Source organism: Garra rufa, chromosome 13 (genome assembly GCF_049309525.1).
Source record: "Garra rufa chromosome 13, GarRuf1.0, whole genome shotgun sequence".
In the NCBI taxonomy this organism is placed as follows: Eukaryota; Metazoa; Chordata; class Actinopteri; order Cypriniformes; family Cyprinidae; genus Garra; species Garra rufa.
The window spans coordinates 38197809-38218406 of record NC_133373.1 but is presented as its reverse complement, the minus strand read 5'-3'; the positions used below and the strand labels follow the sequence as shown (position 1 = coordinate 38218406).

At 31.7% G+C, this 20598-nt stretch overlaps 1 protein-coding gene across 1 annotated transcript; it reads right to left on the bottom strand.

Moving 5' to 3' along the window:
* Positions 1 to 329: 329 nt before the first annotated feature.
* LOC141348508 (sodium/potassium/calcium exchanger 4-like) lies at positions 330 to 18815 on the bottom strand. The gene is made up of 16 exons (XM_073852798.1): positions 18686 to 18815; positions 14574 to 14650; positions 11779 to 11853; positions 11494 to 11578; positions 11317 to 11420; positions 9942 to 10016; positions 9665 to 9690; positions 9516 to 9569; positions 9217 to 9365; positions 7479 to 7648; positions 6580 to 6721; positions 5093 to 5259; positions 4900 to 5014; positions 3106 to 3218; positions 2858 to 2923; positions 330 to 602 (listed from the first exon to the last, which is right to left on the bottom strand). Exons 1-16 carry the CDS (start codon positions 18813 to 18815, stop codon positions 453 to 455), a joined length of 1698 nt encoding a protein of 565 aa, XP_073708899.1. The 3' UTR covers positions 330 to 452.
* Between the last annotated feature and the right edge of the window lie 1783 nt (positions 18816 to 20598).

Below are 20598 nucleotides of genomic sequence, written 5' to 3'. Positions count from 1 at the left end.
TGTGCGAGCGATAAAGACTTCATGAAAAGATTCAGTGGTTAGAAAAGTTTTCAACAAAGTGACAAAGTAACAGATCAGTGTAGAAAAGAAAAAACAGGCATGTAGAAAAGGACGAATGCTTCTCCAGCCGTCCTTACGCTCCGTATTCGCCTTGCATTTTGAGATATTAAAGATCTCGACTGGAAGAGAAGAGCTGCCAAGGAGAAGTTCCTCTTTCTAGGTCAAAATTTGGGATCGGAGGTCTGGAAAATGAGCTTCAGTGGAAGATCATATGTGTGTTTGTTCATCCGTCCACAGTGAAATGAGTCGAACGAGAGGAGTTTGAATAAAGCGTTAGTCCTCATGAAGACTAACATTCGTCCAGTCTGAGGTGATGATGGTTCTGGAGTGCAAGAGCGGAGGTCGTGACATCAGGATGGTGCATTCTGGGATACGGAGCGGCCCGTGTGGTTCTAGTGTTCCTGACACATGGGCAGGTTGACGAAGGTGAAGACGTTGTATTCGATCATGATGGAGAAGCAGAGGAAGATAGCGTACAGCACCAGCACGTAAATGCCCAGCTTAAAGTCCAGCTTCCACCCGTTCACATGAATCCCCAGAATCTGCAGGTAAAAAAAAACTGCTATTCAGTACTCATCTGAGAGTCTAAAAATAATAAATGAATCAGGCTACCAATTATGAAATGTCTAGACAGAGATACATACATAAAATAATTTGATTACTAAAACATTCTGCTAGTCTCTTACAGACTCTAGTTTCTCATTAAACAAGAACATTGCTTTTTGTGAATAAAAAATATACAAATTCATTTGGAATAAAAAATAAAAAGTTAATTGTGACTTTTTATCTCACAACTCCTATGGCAAGTCGTTTTAGCCTAAAATATACTAAGCGTTATTCGTCGTAAATGCATTTTTATAAGTAACATTTCAATTAGAGAGCTCTATAATCTAATTCCTAGAAGCAACAATGCCAATTAGAGAGCTCTTTAAAACAATTTTTACTAGTCACAATTATAATTAGAGAGCTCTCTAATTCAACTCTTACTAGTACTAATTCCAATAACAGAGCTCTCTAATTCAATTCCTACTACTAACAATTCCAATTAGAGAGTCATATGTCTCCATTGACTTCCATTCATTTTTAATTACAGAGCTCTACAACAGATTTTTTACTAGTAAGAATTTCAGTTAGAGAGCTCTACAGTTGAATTATTACTAGTAACAATTCCAATTAGAGAGCTCACTAATTCAATTGTTACTAGTAAGAACTGAATTAGACAGCTCTTTAATTCACTTACAGAGCTCTGCAATTAAACATATCTTTAATGTGTTTTTTTTAAGTAAAAATGCAATTATGATGAGTAAAGCTTAGTATAATTTAGGGTAAAACGGCTTGCCATACAACTCCTTTTGTTCTGGCAATTGTGACTTTGTATCTTGCAATTCTGACTGTTTTTGCTCAGAATTGTGGGATATAAACTTGCGATTGCAAATTATAAAGTCCAGTTCTGAGGAGAAACAAGTTTTATATCTCAGAATTCTGACTTTATTTCTCAAAATTGTTATCTCGCAATTCTGCCGTTATAACTCACAATTGTGAGTTTATATCTCACAATTCTGAGAAAAAACGTCAGAATTGTGAGTTTGTATCAGGCAATTTTGAGATACATACATTAAAGAATTTGATTATTAAAACATATTCTGTTCGTCTTCTGTTAGTCTTATATTAAGTCAAATAATTATAATCATCATCATATTGAAGCCACTTTTCTGACTTTATAATTTGCAATTGTGAGTTTATATCACACAATTCTGAGAAAAAAAAGTCAGAATTGCGAGATAAAAAGTCGCAATTACCTTTTTTATTTTTTATTCAGTGGCGGAAACGGCCTTCCATATCACCACCATTATTGTTGTTTAATTTATAAAATAAAATATTTAGTCAAATGTATAATAATAATAATAATAATAATAATAATAACAACAACATTATAAAAAATAATAAAATAAAATAGAACATTAGAAATAACTTTAATTTTATTGTTACTACAATTTTATCAAGTGCTAATCTGAATATTATTATTTAAATTTATGTTTTTATTAAAATATTTTAATAGATATATATAAAAACAATCAGCAATTTGATTTTCAAAATATTTTCAGCAGAAAAGAAAATATAATATTGTGTTTAAGTAATTGCCAATCACTTCGTAATAACACTAAACGTAACTTATTTTAATTGATTGTCATTTCTATATTATAAAATGCCAAACTAAATATTATAGCTTTCTGACTGTTTTATTAGTTCTTTTATTTAAAATCAACAATTTGATTATCAAAATATATCAACAAATAAAATGTCAAAAAAAAATACAATCACTTTGTAGTAACATTAGAAATAACTTATTTTATAACATTTTTATCAACTGATTTTTGTTTGATTATTGTTTGATTTATTTGTCCTGATGTTTATAATTTATTAAAATAAATGTAGAATTTTCTCCATGCTTAAACAATGGTCAAAAAATCGTGGCTAAGACTAAGTATTGATTTTCACGATCATAACTTCTATACCAGAGTTAACAGGGAAATTATTTAAAGTAGTAAAGTAGCTGTATGTGAATGCAAATGATCTGCAAAGTTGTAAAGTTGAAAGTGCACGATAAATAAAGTTTAACTATGAACAGACCCAAACGACACCTGTGCTTGTAGATTTCCTTCAAACTGGCAAACCCGTCACTCAAAAGTTAAACATTTTTTATATTTTTAGCAGATTTCACAGAAGAAGTCTACAGCTTGCATCTGAGCCTGATTAAGTCATGAATCATCTCAGGAGGATCTGCTGATTTACTCACGGTGAGCGCGACGGAGCCCAACAGCAGCACCACAGAATAAACCAGTCCCCGACTGTTTATCATCACCTGTACGGAGAAAGGAAACAGCCTCATCAGCTCCCACAATGCCACTGTGCCATTAAACCATCACGATAAACAGACACCTGATGTTTCAGACTAGAGCTCAAAAGAAGCTCCTGGTTTGGCAGGAGCACAGAGGATCACACTTGATCTCTGTTCACACAGAACAAGTGGCTGGATGTGCTTACAACTGATCCATAATCGACTGCCATGGTCTGCAGCGCCCAGGGAACGCCGAGCCCCACCAGAATGTCAAAGACGTTACTGCCGATGGTGTTGGACACAGCCATGTCTCCCAGACCTGCAGAGACCAGACACGCTTTCAGACTAAACAAGCAATGCCGACTCATCATGCACATTCAGACCTCACATTTATCCTAAAACAATGAAAAATGAAGTATGTGTGATGAGGCTTGTCATGTAAATTATAAATGAGAAAAAGTAGCCACAAAAAGTATATTTTATCAAACTAAAATAAAAAAGTATATATTTATACTTCTAAAATAGTTAAAATTAATGAATAAAACTGTTTAACTGATATTAATAATAATAATAATAATAATAATAACAATAATGATTCAAATTAAAATATAACAACAACAACAACAATAAATATTTTTATCAAATAAATACAATAAAAAACTATTTATATTAAAATAATTATTAAAAATAATAAGTGCAATTAATATTATTTTTATTATTAATATTATTGTTGTTGTTGTTGTTGTATTAATTTATAAAATAACAAAATATTTAGTCAAAAAATATATAATAAATATAACAAAAATAAATTAAATCAAATCAAATAATAAAATAAAATATATCTGAGAATTCTGCTAGAAAACCCTTATAAAACAATATTTAGTCAAATAAAAATAAACAATAATAATAATAATACTAAACTTTTTTGTTGTTTTAATTTATAAAATAACACATATTTAGTCAAATAAAAATATAATAACATCAACATCATCAACAACAAAAATAAAATAAAATTGAGCATTCTGCTAGAAAACCCTGGCTCAAAAGCAATATTTAGTCAAATAAAAATAAATAAATAAATAAATATTATTATTATTATTATTATTAAATCAGTTGTTGTTGATTTATAAAATAACAAAATATTTAGTCAAATATAAATATAATAATACAAATCTTCATCATTATTGTTGTTTTAATTGACCAAATAACAAAATATTTAGTCAAATAAAAATATACTAATATTAACAATGACAACAACAAAAATAAAATAAAATAAAAGTATATCTGAGCATTCTGCTAGAAAACCCTGGCTCAAAGGCAATATTTAGTAAAATAAAAAATAAATAAATATTATTATTTTTATTACATTTGTTGTTGTTGTCGTTTTAATTTATAAAATAACAAAATATTTAGTAAAATAACAATATAATAATAATAATCATCATCATCATTATTTTTGTTTTAATTGATAAAATAAAATGTTTAGTCAAATAAAATATATTAATAATAACAACAACAACAAAAATTAAATTAAATAATAAAAATTAAATTAAATTAAATCTGAGCATTCTGCTAGAACAACTCTGGCTCAAAAACAAGATTTAGTGAAATAAAAATAAATAAAAATAAATATTATTATTATTATTATTATTATTATTATTATTATTACAAATAAAATGCAGCTCTATATTAATATTGCTAAAAATTAAAATGAAAAAAATTCTATAGCTGGAAAAGTCAAAAGAGAACCTTTACAAACTCATCCTAAGAACTATACTCTGTACAACGCTGTCTGCTTATCTTGTATTCTACATAAGGCAGACAGCATTGAGATGCAGTTCATGTCTGAGGTAAAGTGACTGATGGTGACACAGGAACAGGAAATCACTTTATCTGTGCTGTAGAGCTTTGATCAGATTCGTGAGGGTAAAACAGTCTGCGTTTCATGTTAAATTCATCCCGCCGCAGTTTTATTGATCAGAACGGCGCGATCAATCTACCTTGACGAGCCACGATCAAGCTGGCGATACAGTCCGGGACGCTCGTGCCCGCGGCCAAAAACGTGATGCCCATGATGACATCGGGAATGCCGAGCGTGTATCCGATGATCGTCACCTACAAGACAGAGTAAAGCTTTAATAAAAACCAGACAGACAAACCGGAGAGAGAGACTGACAGACGAGTCGCACGTACCATCCACACCATAAAGTAGGAAAAGACGGCGATCCAGACGGTGGAGAGGATGAAGGAGAGCATGAAGTAATTCTCCCAGCGAGCCTTGGCACAGTTTGGAATGGTGAAGAACAGGATCAACAACAACGGCCAAGAGATCAGCCATTTCGTTTTATTCATACAGCCGTCTGAAACACACAACAGACAGTTTTAAGGGGAGACACTGCAGGCAAAAATGCAGTTTTTTCATGCACATGTCAAATCTGAGATTTTGGGCTTTTTGGTGTTTCATAAAGTGTTTTTTCAGACTAGTGGAAAGAAAACAACCAAACTTTTATAGCACTTTTATCTATTTGTGTCAATAGATTTTATGCATATTTTTAAAGGCCGTTTTCTCAAAATGAGTTTTTTCTCCTACCCTGAGCCATAAATCTCCATTTCAGTAGCACTTACACACACCAAACTTTACATTTGTATTCCTGACTATATCCTGAAGGTTTTTACAGAGGGATTTGTTCATATATAATTTGCTTGATTTTAAAAAGCAATCAGTTTTCAATTAGCAAAGGTTTAGTTTTTCGTTTTGGAAATGTTTGATCGTAGGCCTGAGAATTACCAAATTATACACAAATAATGGCTTCTTTCACTGAAAAACTGAGGGGCATAAACTGAGGCCTACAACCAATCAGTTCCAAAAAGAAATATAAAACCTGTGCAAATTAAAAGAAATCAAGTTGATAAAAAGATTGAATCCAAGATTTGGTGATAATTTAGCATAATGAGAGGCAATTTTTAAAAGGACAGTCATTTTTTAAACTGGGAACACCACATTAGGTAAAGGATTTTCAGCACAAAGGTTAAAAAGCTCATTTTTGCTCTTTAAAATGCTCTTTCTGGATTGCTTTTTCATTTTTATCATGTCTGTTTCTTTTCTGAATGTATGTTGCGATTTTGGCACCAATATTGTGCCGGATTCTGTTTTCAATCCGTTTTTGAGTGATAATTGCCAAAATGTACATTTCTCATTATTCTATATTATTGCCAAATATAGATTTTTTTTTTCTATATTTCTATATATATTCTTTTTTTCTTTCAATTTGCCCAGTCTAATTTTTTACATGAAAATTGACAAAATTATGCACAAATAACGCATAAACTGAAATCAATGAGGCACAACCAATCAGTTCCAAAAAGAAATGTTTCGGTATGTACACTTTTAAATAAAAAAAGGTGCTTCACGATGCCATAGAAGAACCTTTTTTGTTTAAATGCTTCCATAAAGAACCTTTAACATCTGACGAACGTTTTTGTTTCACAAAAGGTTCTTCGTGTATGAAAAGGTAAGAAATGGTTCTGAATGGTTGTTTGTGAAACCAAAAATGGATCTTCTATGGCATAGCTGTGAAGAACCTTTGAAAGTACCTTTATTTTTAAGAGTGTACAGGTATGTGGTGATTTTGGCACAAATATTGTCTGACTAAAAAAGTTACAGTAACTCTTTGATTTACCTGGTAATCTGAACGGTGAGGTGAGTTCACTCTCTTTGTCCTCAGTGGTTTTGTCTTCTGGCACGTTTCCATTCTCGATGTCTGGTTTGCCGTCCACCACGACCGTCTCCACACCGTTAGCCGACTGGACCAACCTTTGACGCTAGACACAATGAAACATTCTTTCTAGAAATTCACCAATATTAAAAGTCTGGCTGATATTGATAAGCTGATGATAAATGGTTGATACTACAATTTTTGTACGATTTTGTGTAATTAAAATAAGGTACAGTATGTTTGTTTTTTGACTAAAATCATATTCAGCAGTATTTTTAAATTATTTGTTAATCTGAATTTGAACTCAATCATCATTCAAAAGTCTAGGGTCAGCAAGATTTAACTAATTCATATTTTTATTCAGCAAAGACACATCTGAACAAAAGTGACAGTTTATAAAATACATTTAATGTTGATTATTAATTATCATAACATTGATAATCAGAAAAGCTACAAATCAGCATATCAGAATGCTTTCTGAAGGATCATGTAACACTGAAGACTGATGATGAAAATTCAGCTTTGCATCACAGGAATAAATTACATTTTAAAATATATTCAAACACAAAACAGCTCTTTTGAACTGCAATAATATTTCACAATTTTACTGTTTTTATTGTATTTTTTTTATCAAATAAATAGAGCCTTTGTGAGCAGAAGAGACTTCTTTTAAAGACATAAATACTGACCCCAACTTATAATAATAATTAATAAAATTAATTATTTATTTTGGGAGGAGGGGGATTTCACACTTTCATATCTTGAAATTAACATTCACATCTTTATACAGCTGCAAATATAGACTGCATGCATAATCTTTTAATAAATATTTTTTGGAAAAGAAATTCAGATGTCTGCCGTACCTCTGTTATAATGAGACGGCTGGCCATGCGCAGACGAGTCTTGGGTCCGAAGTGGTTTGTGACCATAACACGTAGACCGGCTTCAGGGAAACGGTAATTTGGAGGACTGGCGTTGATGATTTCATCAACCATTACCACCGAACCTCGACTGTAAATCTTAGTTGGCTTGACTTAAGAAAAACAAAAATATCCATAAAATACATGCAAAACACACAGAATACTAATCTTTCTTGATATTTTAATTTAATGTTTTAGCACTTATAAGAGACATTTACTCCTCTATCTCAAATTATTAACTGCGTTTTCAGAGAAGCATCAGAAAAAAGAGTGTGCAGTAAATGCAGAAAGGTTTAGTAAGACTAAACAGGCAGGCTGGGTTAAACGTGAAGATATCGAGGCCGGAAACAGGCAGATGGGAAAGAGGAAAGAGACAAACTGGTGGAAAGACAGCAAGGAAGAAAGAGACAGAAGTGATGGATGAGGCAGTGACGTTACCTCTCAATCACAGACGCACGGAAGCAGGAAGAAGCAAAAATGCTGAGATCTCAAGAGCTGGAAAACAAGGTTTCTCATATACTGGATCTGCATTAATACAGAACCAAGAGGATGTTTCTCTCACAAAGACAAACTATAATTGGATAAAAGTCCAGTCGTGCTGTTCAGAGCATGTGCAATAAATACGAATGTCTAAGATCATGATCCAAGAAATCTATACAAATAAATCTAGTTTAAAACAAACACACCAAACTCTTGCCATCTTTGTATTCATGTGACTTTGATAACATATTTAATAACTTGTGAAAAAAGGTCAAATTAAAAATTATATTTTTAAGAAATCTTCCTGGCAAAAGTGCTTATGAAAATAGTTTACAGACCATGATTATGCCAAATAAAAAATATATATGTTTCTGTTTAATAAGGCTTTCATTTCTTTATCACAAGCTTCTTCGTTATAATGTATAGACAAAAAGATAGATTATATTCTATAATGTAGCATTTTATGGGTATATATTCAACAATTCAGTAATTAAAGATTATAAAAAGTAATAACGTAAAGTTTATGCTAAGATATTTCACCAAAATATAAAAATAACAATAATTTAAGCTTTTTCAAATTTATTTCTTTATTGTGAGCTTCTTAATTATATAATAATATATAATGTATGTAATATATTAAAAATAATAATGTTTCAATAATTCAGTAACTGAAAAGATTATTTAAATCATAGAATAACCATTTAATGAAAAGATTATGCCAAAAAAAATCTGCTTTTATTAAAACATTTTTTATTAATTATGAGCTTTTGAATTCTATATTTTAGTATAAATAAAATACGTATTTTTAAAAATAAAAATAAGTAATATATTTTTTAAAAAGTAACTCAGTAACTGAAAACACCATTCAAGTCAAAGTATGTATGAATTACATTTCTCACATTAATATAATAAAGACACGCTGGAAAGATCATAATTTTTATTTTCAGATTTTTTATAGATGTTTAAAGCATAACTGACTGTACTTAAAACTTGCAAAACTCTTGAATGTATTTTAAACATATTACATTTTAAGTTACATTTAAGTCAAGTCGCTCTTCTTGTATCCCATTTTTTACTGTGGGTGTTCAAAAACTGAGGACAGGTGACCTCATAATTGTACTGAGGATGACATGGGTATGGAATTATGGAAGTATGACTTGTATTAAATCTGTATTTTTAAAGCCTGTCTGTTTAGCCTTACCTGGACCCAACAGCGGTACTGACAGATCGTCCCAATTACAGTCTAAACTGTCTTTACCATCCTCCAGTTCACTGCCGGCAGCTGCATTTCCATTGGCAACGTTCTTGTCGCTCCGTCTTGTGAAAAACTTCTGCATGGTTGCATTAAACCTAATTCAAAGACAGAGCCAAAACAAAAGAATCCATTACTCCAGTCTTCAGTGTCACATGATCCTTCAGAAATCATTCTAATATGCTAATTTGCTGCTCAAGAAACATTTCTAATCATTATCAATGTTGATTTTTTTTGTATTAACTCACTTCATGATGAGGATATATACAGCATACATGAGCACCAGTATCAGACTCTCCCACCTGAAACACACAAGCAAGATTCACACAATCAAAACTAGATGTCAGATGAAGGTTTTCAAAAATCAGACAAGAGAAGAAAATGAAAAGAGACTCACCAGACAATTTTTCCATCATAGATGAACTGATGTCAGGTGACGAGAAGACAAACATAAAAATAATCAGTGTAGTTACAGTCTAGTTCCAACTGAATTTCAATGGAGAAAAAGTTTAATTAAAGACAATATTATATACATGCTTTATGCTTTAGAACAGAGATTCCAAAAACTTATTTGTGATGTAAAATATTTAAAATACCCCTGAGATTTTAAGTTATTAATATTAATGCTTCACAGGATGCTGTTGTGACATGCATGCGTTTCATTTGAGACTCACCACAATTAGAGCAACTACTGACAATATGTAGAAGAAAGAATCACGGAAAACTGCCCACCAGGTCAGTAAGACCACCTACAGACATCAACACAGACTACTGTTACATACATAGAGCATAATGCAAAATGCACACTGAATGTGAACTATGATTTACAAAGAAAGCATTAAACAGTAAGAAACAATAAAAACTTCAAAAAATCATTATGTGCATGTATAATTCAGGCTGAGGCCTCTAGTTATGATCTCAGAAATAAAAAAGAAAGGATTTTCAATTGTACTCTGTGTGAATAAATTTTCACATCAAAAAATAAACAAGAAAATGATTGCAAAATATCCAAAAGCAAAATCACACTGGAAATGGAAGGTCAAGATGAGAGTACTGCATTATGGGATACGTTATTCCATGCAGCATAGATTTTCTTAAAATATTTACTCTTAAAAATCTAAATTCTTCAATAAATCTTTGAAGCACTTTCAGAAAAGAACCACACTTTAAAAACCATTTACTCTCTTAAAAATGAAGGTTCCAAAATGCTTTTTTTTTTATTCTTTGTTTTTATTTTTTGCTTGGTTCCCCAAAGAACATTCACATTTACATTTGTTCATTTAGCAGACGCTTTTATCCAAAGCGACTTACAATTGGGGAACAGTTCTGAACAGTTGTGATTCGAAAGATTCGAAAGAATAATAAACAGATTCTAAATAATCTTTTGTGGACTGGAAAGATTCCATACATGTTTAAGATTCTTTATGGAACCATAAATGCCAATAAATTATTTTCTTTAAGGGTTTTTGAGGTTCTTTGGACTTTAAACTCTTGATGTTGCATTACAGATTCTTCATATCAGTGTTTTGGTGCTGGCTTCCTAAATGCACCATTATATATATGGTTTTCTGAAGATGCTTTAAACAGGGAAGTCCAAAACTTTTCCACAAACAGGTTCTTTTGGAAAGTTTGTTTCAATTAACTGTTTATTTATGTAACCATGCAATGATGTAAAGTACATGCAATATACTGTAAGAGGTATTTTGGCTTATTCTGAGTCTGTCTGGCACATCCAAAGTGAGTTTTGATTGAATAACTTGTAGATGTGTGCAGCTCACACATCAGTGCCTGAGGCTCTGGATGTTTTAAATAATGTTTATTCTTGCACAGACTGATCGTTTCACTTCATAAGATGCTTTTCGGACTCTTAAAGTAATGGCAGCCATTGACTTGAATGTTATGAATCAACAAGAAGCTCGTTTTTAGCTCAAAATCTTCTTTACTGTTCTAATAAAAAAAAAAAAAAAACTACAGTACTTCTGGCCTGAAGGTGAGAAAATTAACAGCAATTTTTTGGGCGAACTGTCCCTTTAAGGCCCTTTAACACACCTGTCCGGCAAAGATCCCACAAACTCCGATGATGCAGAGGATATTAAAAACGGCCGAACCGACTATCGTTCCGACTCCAACATCACCATGAGTGATGAAGACACCTGAAAACAGACACAATGAGCAAAACAGTGCACAAAAAGAGCAGGAACAACAGGAACAATTGTGTTTCTTTACCTATAACAGAAGCAAAGAGTTCGGGCGCTGAGCTCCCTGCTGCCATGAAAGTTGCGCCAGCCACATCCTCGCTCAAATTCAGCTTCTACACAACACAATAACAGCAGACAATTCACATCCAACAATGCCTTTGGCACAAACAGCAGCCAAATCTGGAGCAGTATGTTTTATGAGCTTCTGAAAGCTTCAAAGTGGGTCAGAGAAAGAACAGCGCCGATTCTGCTGCTCTCATTGTACCGCGGTATTACTCAGATCAACTGGGAATTCGCTCATGAATAATCCTACCTCACAGATTTTCTCAAGAGACGTCACGAAGTAGTCGTCGCACACGATTGCCAGAGCCAGGAACATGTAGAGAGCCTGTAAAAAGACCATAGAAGAAAGTAGAAACTTCACCACCTCTTAGACCAAATAACACACCACATTTTAGACCAAATAATCAAACCAAATCAAATAGCTATGTCATTTTTAGGATCAAAACCATGGGTCATGTTGAATGTTAAAACATTAAATGTTAAACCTCATAACAGCGCTATAATGAAAATGCCTTGATAAGAAACTAACTGAAATAAAATAAGTTGAAGAACTATGACAAACTATAACTGAAATAAATTTCATTTATCTAAAGAACTAATAAAAATTGCATTAAGACAATTCAAAATATTAAATAACACAAAAACAATATAAAATGTATTTATTTATATACTATTGTAGTATTTATAACTTTGGGGAGAAAACACTAAAATAACTCAAATACTATAATATATCACTGATATACTTTTAGTTTTCATTAATATTTTGAGTCACCATTCATTTTAATATTTTCAGTTTTGTTTTCAATTTTAAAGTTTTAGTACTTTTTTAGTTTTTTTTTTGTCATTCTTTTAGTAGGTTTAATTTTTATTAAATGTAATTTTTTTAGTACGTTAACTTAGGACCACAAAATCAGTCATTATAGGGTAAATTCTTTTAAACTAAAATGTATACATAAGTTGAATAAATAAGATATCCATTCATGTATGGTTTGTCAGGATAGGACAATATTTGACCGAGATACAACTATTTTGAAATCTGAAATCTAAGAGTGCGAAAAACAAAACAAAATATTGAGAAAATCGCCTTTAAAGTTGTCCAAATGAAGTTCTTAGCAATGCATTTTACTATTAAAAAATTAGGTTTTGGTGTATTTACGGCAGGAAATTTACAAAATATCTTAATAGAACATGATCTTTACATAATTTAATAAAAGAAAAATCGATAATTTTGACCTTGTTGGCTATTGCTAAAAAAATATATCCATAAGACTGGTTTTGTGGTCCAGGGTCACAAATGAGAATTAAAAAAAATAAATATTTCAATTAATGTTTATTTTATTTCAAGCAATGCGTATTTTTAAGGTTTTAGTTTTAGCTTACAATTATAACCCTGCTGTATAACTACCTGAAAAAATAAATTGGAAGAAACTCTATCGCCCCCTACAGTACTGAGGTTTGTTTCGCCTACAAATGCAACAATGCATAAACATTCACAGTACGTTTCTGACCTTACTGTATGTCAACTACTGACCCAATGTGTGTCTATTCACGTCTACTTTCAGGAGAAACACGTGTGAAAAAAACTCAAAAACCCCTGAGAAAAGAAAGCTTCCCGAAGCCCGCTGGCCGCGTTCACCTGCCGTTTATCACGGCTGTCAGCTCCAAAACTCTGTCTCTCCTCCACTCAACCGTTTCCTCCTCTGCATGCACAATGTGTCCTTGCTCTCCAGGCCTGACTGATCCAAACCTCTGGATTCACATCTGCATTCACTGCAAAGCCTTTCCTCATCTAGCTTAATGAGCTGCCGACCCAATACAAGCTCCTGTTTATCCACCGTTTGAAACCAAAGCAAATGCATGCAAACACTATGATGACCTTGAGCGATGAAGATGACGACGGCATCATAGCGATGCTCATGACTGTTTACTGAGAAAGGTAATTTGCACCTAAAACAGCCGTAGATTAGTTTTTCCACCCTCATAATTAAATAGGCCATTTTTTATTGCACAATAGACCTTTAGGATGACTTTACTGTGTGTGATGACTTCTAATATGACTAACAAACGGAAAATAGTAGAATAATAGAAACCAATTGCATATCATATTTAAATGAACATAATTTTAAATACAAAGAGTGTTTTGGATTTCTCCAGAAAATCAACACATTTTCATTAGATTTTTAGGCATAACATGTTTTATAAATCATACCCTCTAAAAAAATTATTCAGAAAATAGATAGGAATAAAACTCAAAGTCTGGTGTCTATAAATACTGCTGGAGTAAAGATTTCTGACTCATTTTGAGAATTAATAAAAATATACATTATTAATTGAAATCTACAGATGCAAATAGATAAATTGTTATAAAAGAACACCTAAATGCGTATTTTGGATATTTTTTTTCTACTAGTTTGAAGACATACATGTTATGTGAAATGACCAGCGTCTAAAAAAAGGCACAGCAATCAATGTATAAACAGCAAATGTGCCAATAAAACTGAGCTGATTTGTAGGTTTTGCACAAGCATTTTACAGCCTGTTTAATCATAGAAAGCACCGATTCCCTTCATGAGTAATGACTTTACTGTGACAAACAACATAAATTATATAGTTCATTATTCCAGACAGATATTTCCATGATAATTTCCAGCCACAGGGGGCACCAAAGGACAGAAATCCCACACACACGGCACGTCGGGATTGTTTGTGTGAATGCATAATTCAGACCTGAGCTGTGCGTGATGCAAACATTAGAGCATTAGAGCGGCAGCGTTACATAACCATGGGCAGATTTTAATTGTGCTGCTCATGGCTGATGGAGTTAAATCTCAATTTATTAGCAGTGGATTAACCCACACTGAAAACAGCAAAGAGACGCATGCTATTAAATCACCACGGCCAGCAGGAGTGAATGAGCATCATTACTGTGACCATTTTCACTTCTGTATACTTTATGCAAAAATGACTTTCCCACAAACTTGCCATGATGCAATTTTCTAAATGTATTTTGCTAATCTGAGGAAAGAGATAAATGGACTTTCTTACCGCTATAATATGCAGCAGCACAGCACCGCTCTTCCGCTCAGCATTGGTGAACATATCATCTGGAAATTCATGGATGGCTGTAAAAAACACAAACACACAGTTACAGTCATGCAATTTTTCTTAAACAACTTTTTTTCCTTTAGAAATATCTATGAATTCTTAAATCAAGATACATTTACTTGAGAAGCAAAATGGCTTAAAGGGTCAGTTCACCAAAAAATGAAAATTAGCCCATTATTCACTCACCCTCCAGGCATTCTAGGTATGACTTATTTCTTTCAGACGAATCCAATCTGAGTTATATTAAATGAGTTCACTTCCAGAACAAAAATCTACAAATAATGTACTCATCCCCTTGTCAACCAAGACATTCATCTCTTTCTTTCTTCAGTCATAAAGAAATTTTCTGAGGAAAACATTTCAGGATTTCTCTCCATATAATGGACTTCTATGGTGCCCACGAGTTTGACCTTCCAAAATGCAGTTTGAATGGAGCTTTAAAGGGTTTAAAGGTCTTATCTCGTAAAACGATCTGCTATTTTCTAAAAATAAAATAAAAATTGACAGTTTATATACTTTTTAACCTCAAATGCTTGTTTTGTCTAGCTCTGAACTCTGTGTATTGCAGTTCAAGACAGTTAGGGTAGATCGAAAAACTCCCATCTCATTTTCTCCTCCAACTTCAAAATCGCCCTACATCGCTGTAGAAGTACTGATCCAGTGTTTACAAAGTGAACATGCAAAGAAGACCAAACAGCCTTTACAAAAAAAAAAAAGGTAAAACAGCAATGTAGGACAATTTTGAAGTTGGAGAAGAAAATGAGATGGGATTTTTTCAACATACCCTAACTGTCTTGAACCAGATTACACGAAGAGCTAGACAAAATGAGCATTTGAGGTTAAATAATATATAAATGTGACATTTTTTTAGAAAATGACTGATCGTTTTACTAGATCAGGTCCTTCTTTCATGGCTGGGATTATTTAGAGCCCTTAGAAAGCTGCATTGAAACTGCAATTTGGAAGTTCAAACTCATGGGCACTATTGAATTCTATTACATGGAGAGAAATCCTGAAATGTTTTCCTCAAAACCATAATCTCTTTACGACTGAAGAAAGAAAGACATGAACATCTTAGATGACAAGGGGGTAAGCTACCTGTAAATTTTCACTCTGGAAGTGAACTTCTCCTTTAAAAAAGATCCTGGCACGAGCGTTTCTTTTTAACAGTCCAGAACATGTCCAATACAGTGCATCCATCCATAATAAATAGTACTTCACACGTTTTAAATACAGATATTTTTCTTACAAAAATGCATCGATTCGCTACAGGAGGCTTTTATTCACCCCCCAGATCCATGTGGAGCACTATTTATTATGGATGGATGTACTTTATTGGACTTGTTCTGGACTGTTAATAAAAAACACCCGCCCATGCCATCATAATTATTAATATAACTCTGATTGGATTCATCTGAAAGAAATATGAAAGAAATAAGGAAGTAATATACACCTAGGATGCCAAGATGGTTAGTAAATAATGGGCCAATTTTAATTTTGGGGTAAACTAACCCTATAAGATGTCAAGGTTGTTTTTTTTCTAAAAAAAAAAAAAATTAAAAATTAAGTGTTTTTGCTTAAAACAACAGAAAATATCTGTAAAAATCTTGTTTTGTCTCTGAATTTAAGGGATATTCCACTAAATGCAAATCCTTTATAATCTTGGATCTGTGGATCATTAGGGATGATATTTTAAAGAATGTTATAATCCAAACAGTTGAAGGTAGCCATTGACTTTCATAGTATTTTTCCCCTTACTATTGAAGTCAATGGCTACCGTCAACTGTTTGGTTCACAATATTCTTTAAAATATCTTTTTTTGTGTCCTACGAAAGAAGCTAACTCATTCAGGTTTAGAACAACCTGAGGATGAATAAACGGTCAGAATTTTTATTTTTGTGTGAACTATCCCTTTAAAGTTGTTTTTCCGACCTCACTGGCAGATTTTTTATTATGTCTTAAGCATAAACTGACTTATTTTAATAAATTTTTCAGAAAACAAGACTTCTGTCATTATATTGGAAGCTAGAGATTATGGTTTAGGAAGATTTAAATATAGATATTTTTCTTACAGAAATGCATCGATTCACTTCAGACGGCCTTTATTAACCCCCCGGAGCCATATGGTATAGTCTTATGATGGATGGATGCACTTCATTCACAATCTCAACACCTATTCACTGCCATTATAAGGCTTGGAAAAGCCAGGACATTTTTAAATAAAACTCTGATTGTATTTATTTGAAAAAAGAAAGTCATATACACCTAAAATTGCTTGAGGATAAGTAAATCATGGGGTAGTTTTCATTTTTGCATGAACTACACTCCTAAAAATAACGGTTCCAAACTGGTGTTTTTCTAGTGATGCCATAGAAGAACCATTTTTAGTTCCCCAAAAAACCTTTCAGTGAACAGTTCTTTAAAAAAAAAACTATTTTGAAGAACATTTTAAATATATAAAGAACCTTTTTATGCATTTGAAAGGTTCCATAAATGCTCAAGGTTCTTCATGGAACCATCAATGCCAATAAAGAACCTTTATTTTTAAGAGTGTATCTCTTTAACAAATTCTTTGACCTTTATCTTTGAGTGAAAAGGTGACATGCTTTCTGACCGATTACAGTCTGATTCTAAGACCACAATGTCTTTAGAAGCATAAAATACTCCTTGGTGACACACACCGTCCACAAGCTGAGCTGTTTAACATAAAGCCAATCTGATAACGTTTCCTCATGTTTCCTCATACTAGGAGGTCACGTCAAATTTGAGCCCTTCACGTGATATGAACACATGATGGAAACTTAAAACAGCCAAGTTACACATTGCATTAATGGAATCTTCATAACCATCACGATCATCCAAAACAGAAAGCAAGAGTGTTAAGCAGCACATAACAGCTTGAGGAATGAAAAGTGATACGTGAGGAACAAACCAACAACAAATGGCAGATGAAACTACAACAGACTGACGGATAAACCGAGCAAACAGAACAAATCACACAAACTGATCTGCTGCTGATGCCTCAGTGTCAATATAGTGTAACATAAATATTAGATTTTGTATTTTTAATACAATTTTTTTCTGGTCCTTTATAAAAAAATAGACAGCTATAAAACATGACTGTATGAGGCAGTTTTTTGGGGGGAAAAAAGTATATATATATACCAAACTAAAACAATAAGCTAAAATGGATTTTTAAAAAAGGTAATTGCAATTTTTATCTTGTAATTCTGCATTTATCTCACGCTTCAGACTTTTTTTTTTTAGAATTGTGAGATATAAAATTGTGATATAAACCGATTCTGAGATGTTAACTCGTAATTGTGAGGGGAAAAGCTACAAAAAACTGGTAATTGCAAATTCTAGGAAATTAAGGCAAGGCAAGGCAAGTTTATTTATATAGCATATTTCATACACAATGGCAATTCAAAGTGCTGTACATAAAAGCAATTAAAATCATAATAGCATAAAAAATCATAAAAATTTTAAATAATAATCACAACAATAAAACCAGAAAATTTAAGAACATTTAAGATGATTTAATAATTGATTTCAAATTAATTAACACAGTAAAAAATGATTATACATAAAATAATGCAATCTGTTCGGACGTAGCACCGAACAGATTGCATTAAGTCAAAATTCTGAGTTCATATCAGAATATTCAAGTCAGAATTGTAAGATAAAAACTCACAATCACCTTTTTTATTTATAACATGGTGGAAATGGGCAAAACAGATTATTAGGCTAAAAACAAGAAAAATGATTCAAGATATATTCTCTGAAAAGTCCCAATTTCTTTATTTTTACTAGAAAACAACAGAAAAACATGCCGTGAACTTGGTGCTTTAACAGAATGTGTGTTGTACTATAGTATCAGCATCCATTTCATCCAAAATCAGTTTCATAAAGAGAATTTCACATGCTTCACAATTCAAAACAACGTATCTGGTCCACGTCTTTTATCTAACGAACCCCAGAAGTGGAGGAATTAATAAGTTATTCATGAATAAGTTGCTGATGCATAAACAGAGGAGAGATTTCTAGCTCACAGCTAGAAGGACTGGAGACGGGTAAATACCACTGAATATGACTAAACTCAGAGTCGAGAGAGAAAAATGGGCTGGAAAGTTTGGCATTCAGGATGTTTAGAGCATTTGGAAATGTCACTTTTGACGGCATGTCTGCATGAGTAGTCCATCTGCTGCGTGTTCACTTGACATCCTTTGTTCTCAGATGTCTTCCACACAGATCATCGATATCTGAAAAACATCTGAACTTACAGAAACGAGTCGCTCGGCCTGAGCTGTCAGCACAAAACTGAGAGACACACAATCTGTGTGAATGTTTGTGTTAGTACTGGTGGACTGCTTACTGCACAGCATATATTAAAAATAGCATGTGAAACAATATAACAACCTCACTATGTTGCATGTGTAATTCAAAAGACACATTCCAGCTATCATTCACACACTTACCATTTTTAGTAGCAAATGTACAAACACAGTTTTTGACTCAGATTGCTGTCTTTAATGTTTATAGTTTAAGTTGTACAGTGGTTATTGCATTGCATTGCTATCAGAAACACTTATTCCCTGCTGAACATTTAAATCCACATTTACATGCACATTTATGCATTTTGGCTATTTGTTTATAGCTATTTGCATTGCATTCAAAGTATTTTTTTAATCAGGTAATGCATTCCCTCTGAATCAAGCTCATGAACTTGATTTGTTAATGTCGTATTTTATGAGCTACAGGAATTACAACACTTAGATGTGCAGTTTAGAAATAAAATAAAATAAAATAAAATAAAATAAAATATATTTACCATTAAAACTAAATCTACACAAAGCATAATGCATTAGAAAAATAATAATAAAAAGTATTAATAATTGATTCAATTAAATAAATATAATAATACAAAAATAATAACAAAATAAATAACCAAGCAAATAAATAAAAATGAATAAATAAATAAATATAAAAAATAAAATAAAATAAAAAACTGATCTGCTTCTGTGTCAATATCTTATAAAATAATAGTATATTTTGTATTTTCAATATTTTATTTTATTTCATAAAAAGGACAGCTCTGAATGAACTGAATGAGCCCAAAGTTAGTTTGAAGCCACTGTAATAAAAAAATATGAAATATATAACATAAAACTAAAGCTACAAGAAGTATAATGCATTAGAAAAATAAAATAAAATGTATTAATAATTGATTTCTTAAAAAATTCAATTAAATAAATATAATAATACAAAATAATAACAATATAAATAACCAAACAAATAAATAAAAATGAATAAATGAATAAATAAATAAATAAATAAATAAATAAATATATATATATATATATATATATATATATATATATATATATATATGAAATAAAAACCTGATCTGCTTCTGTGTCAATATCTTAAAATAATAGTATATTTTGTATTTTTAATATTTCATTTTATTTCATAAAAAGGATAGCTCTAAAAACCTAACTGAATGAGCCAGAAGTTAGTTTGAAGCCACTGTAATAAAAAATCTGATATATATAACTAAAGTAGTATATAACTAAACTATAAAACTAAAGCTACAAGAAGTATAATGCATTAGAAAAAAATTATAAAATGTATTAATAATTGATTTCTTTTCAATTTCATAAATATAATAATACTAAAATAACAGCAATATAAATAACCAAACAAATAAATAAAAGTGAATAAATAAATAAAAACACATTTAAATATACATTTAAAAAAAAAATATATATATATATATATTGTATTTTCAAAATGTCATTTTAAATCATAAAAAGGATATATTAAAAGTTCATTAGTAATATGTATTGCTAAGAACTGCATTTGGACAACTTTAAAGGTGATTTTCTCATTATTTAGATTTTTTGCACCCTCAGATTCCAGATTTTTAAATAGTTTTACCTCGGGCCAATTATTGTCCTATCCT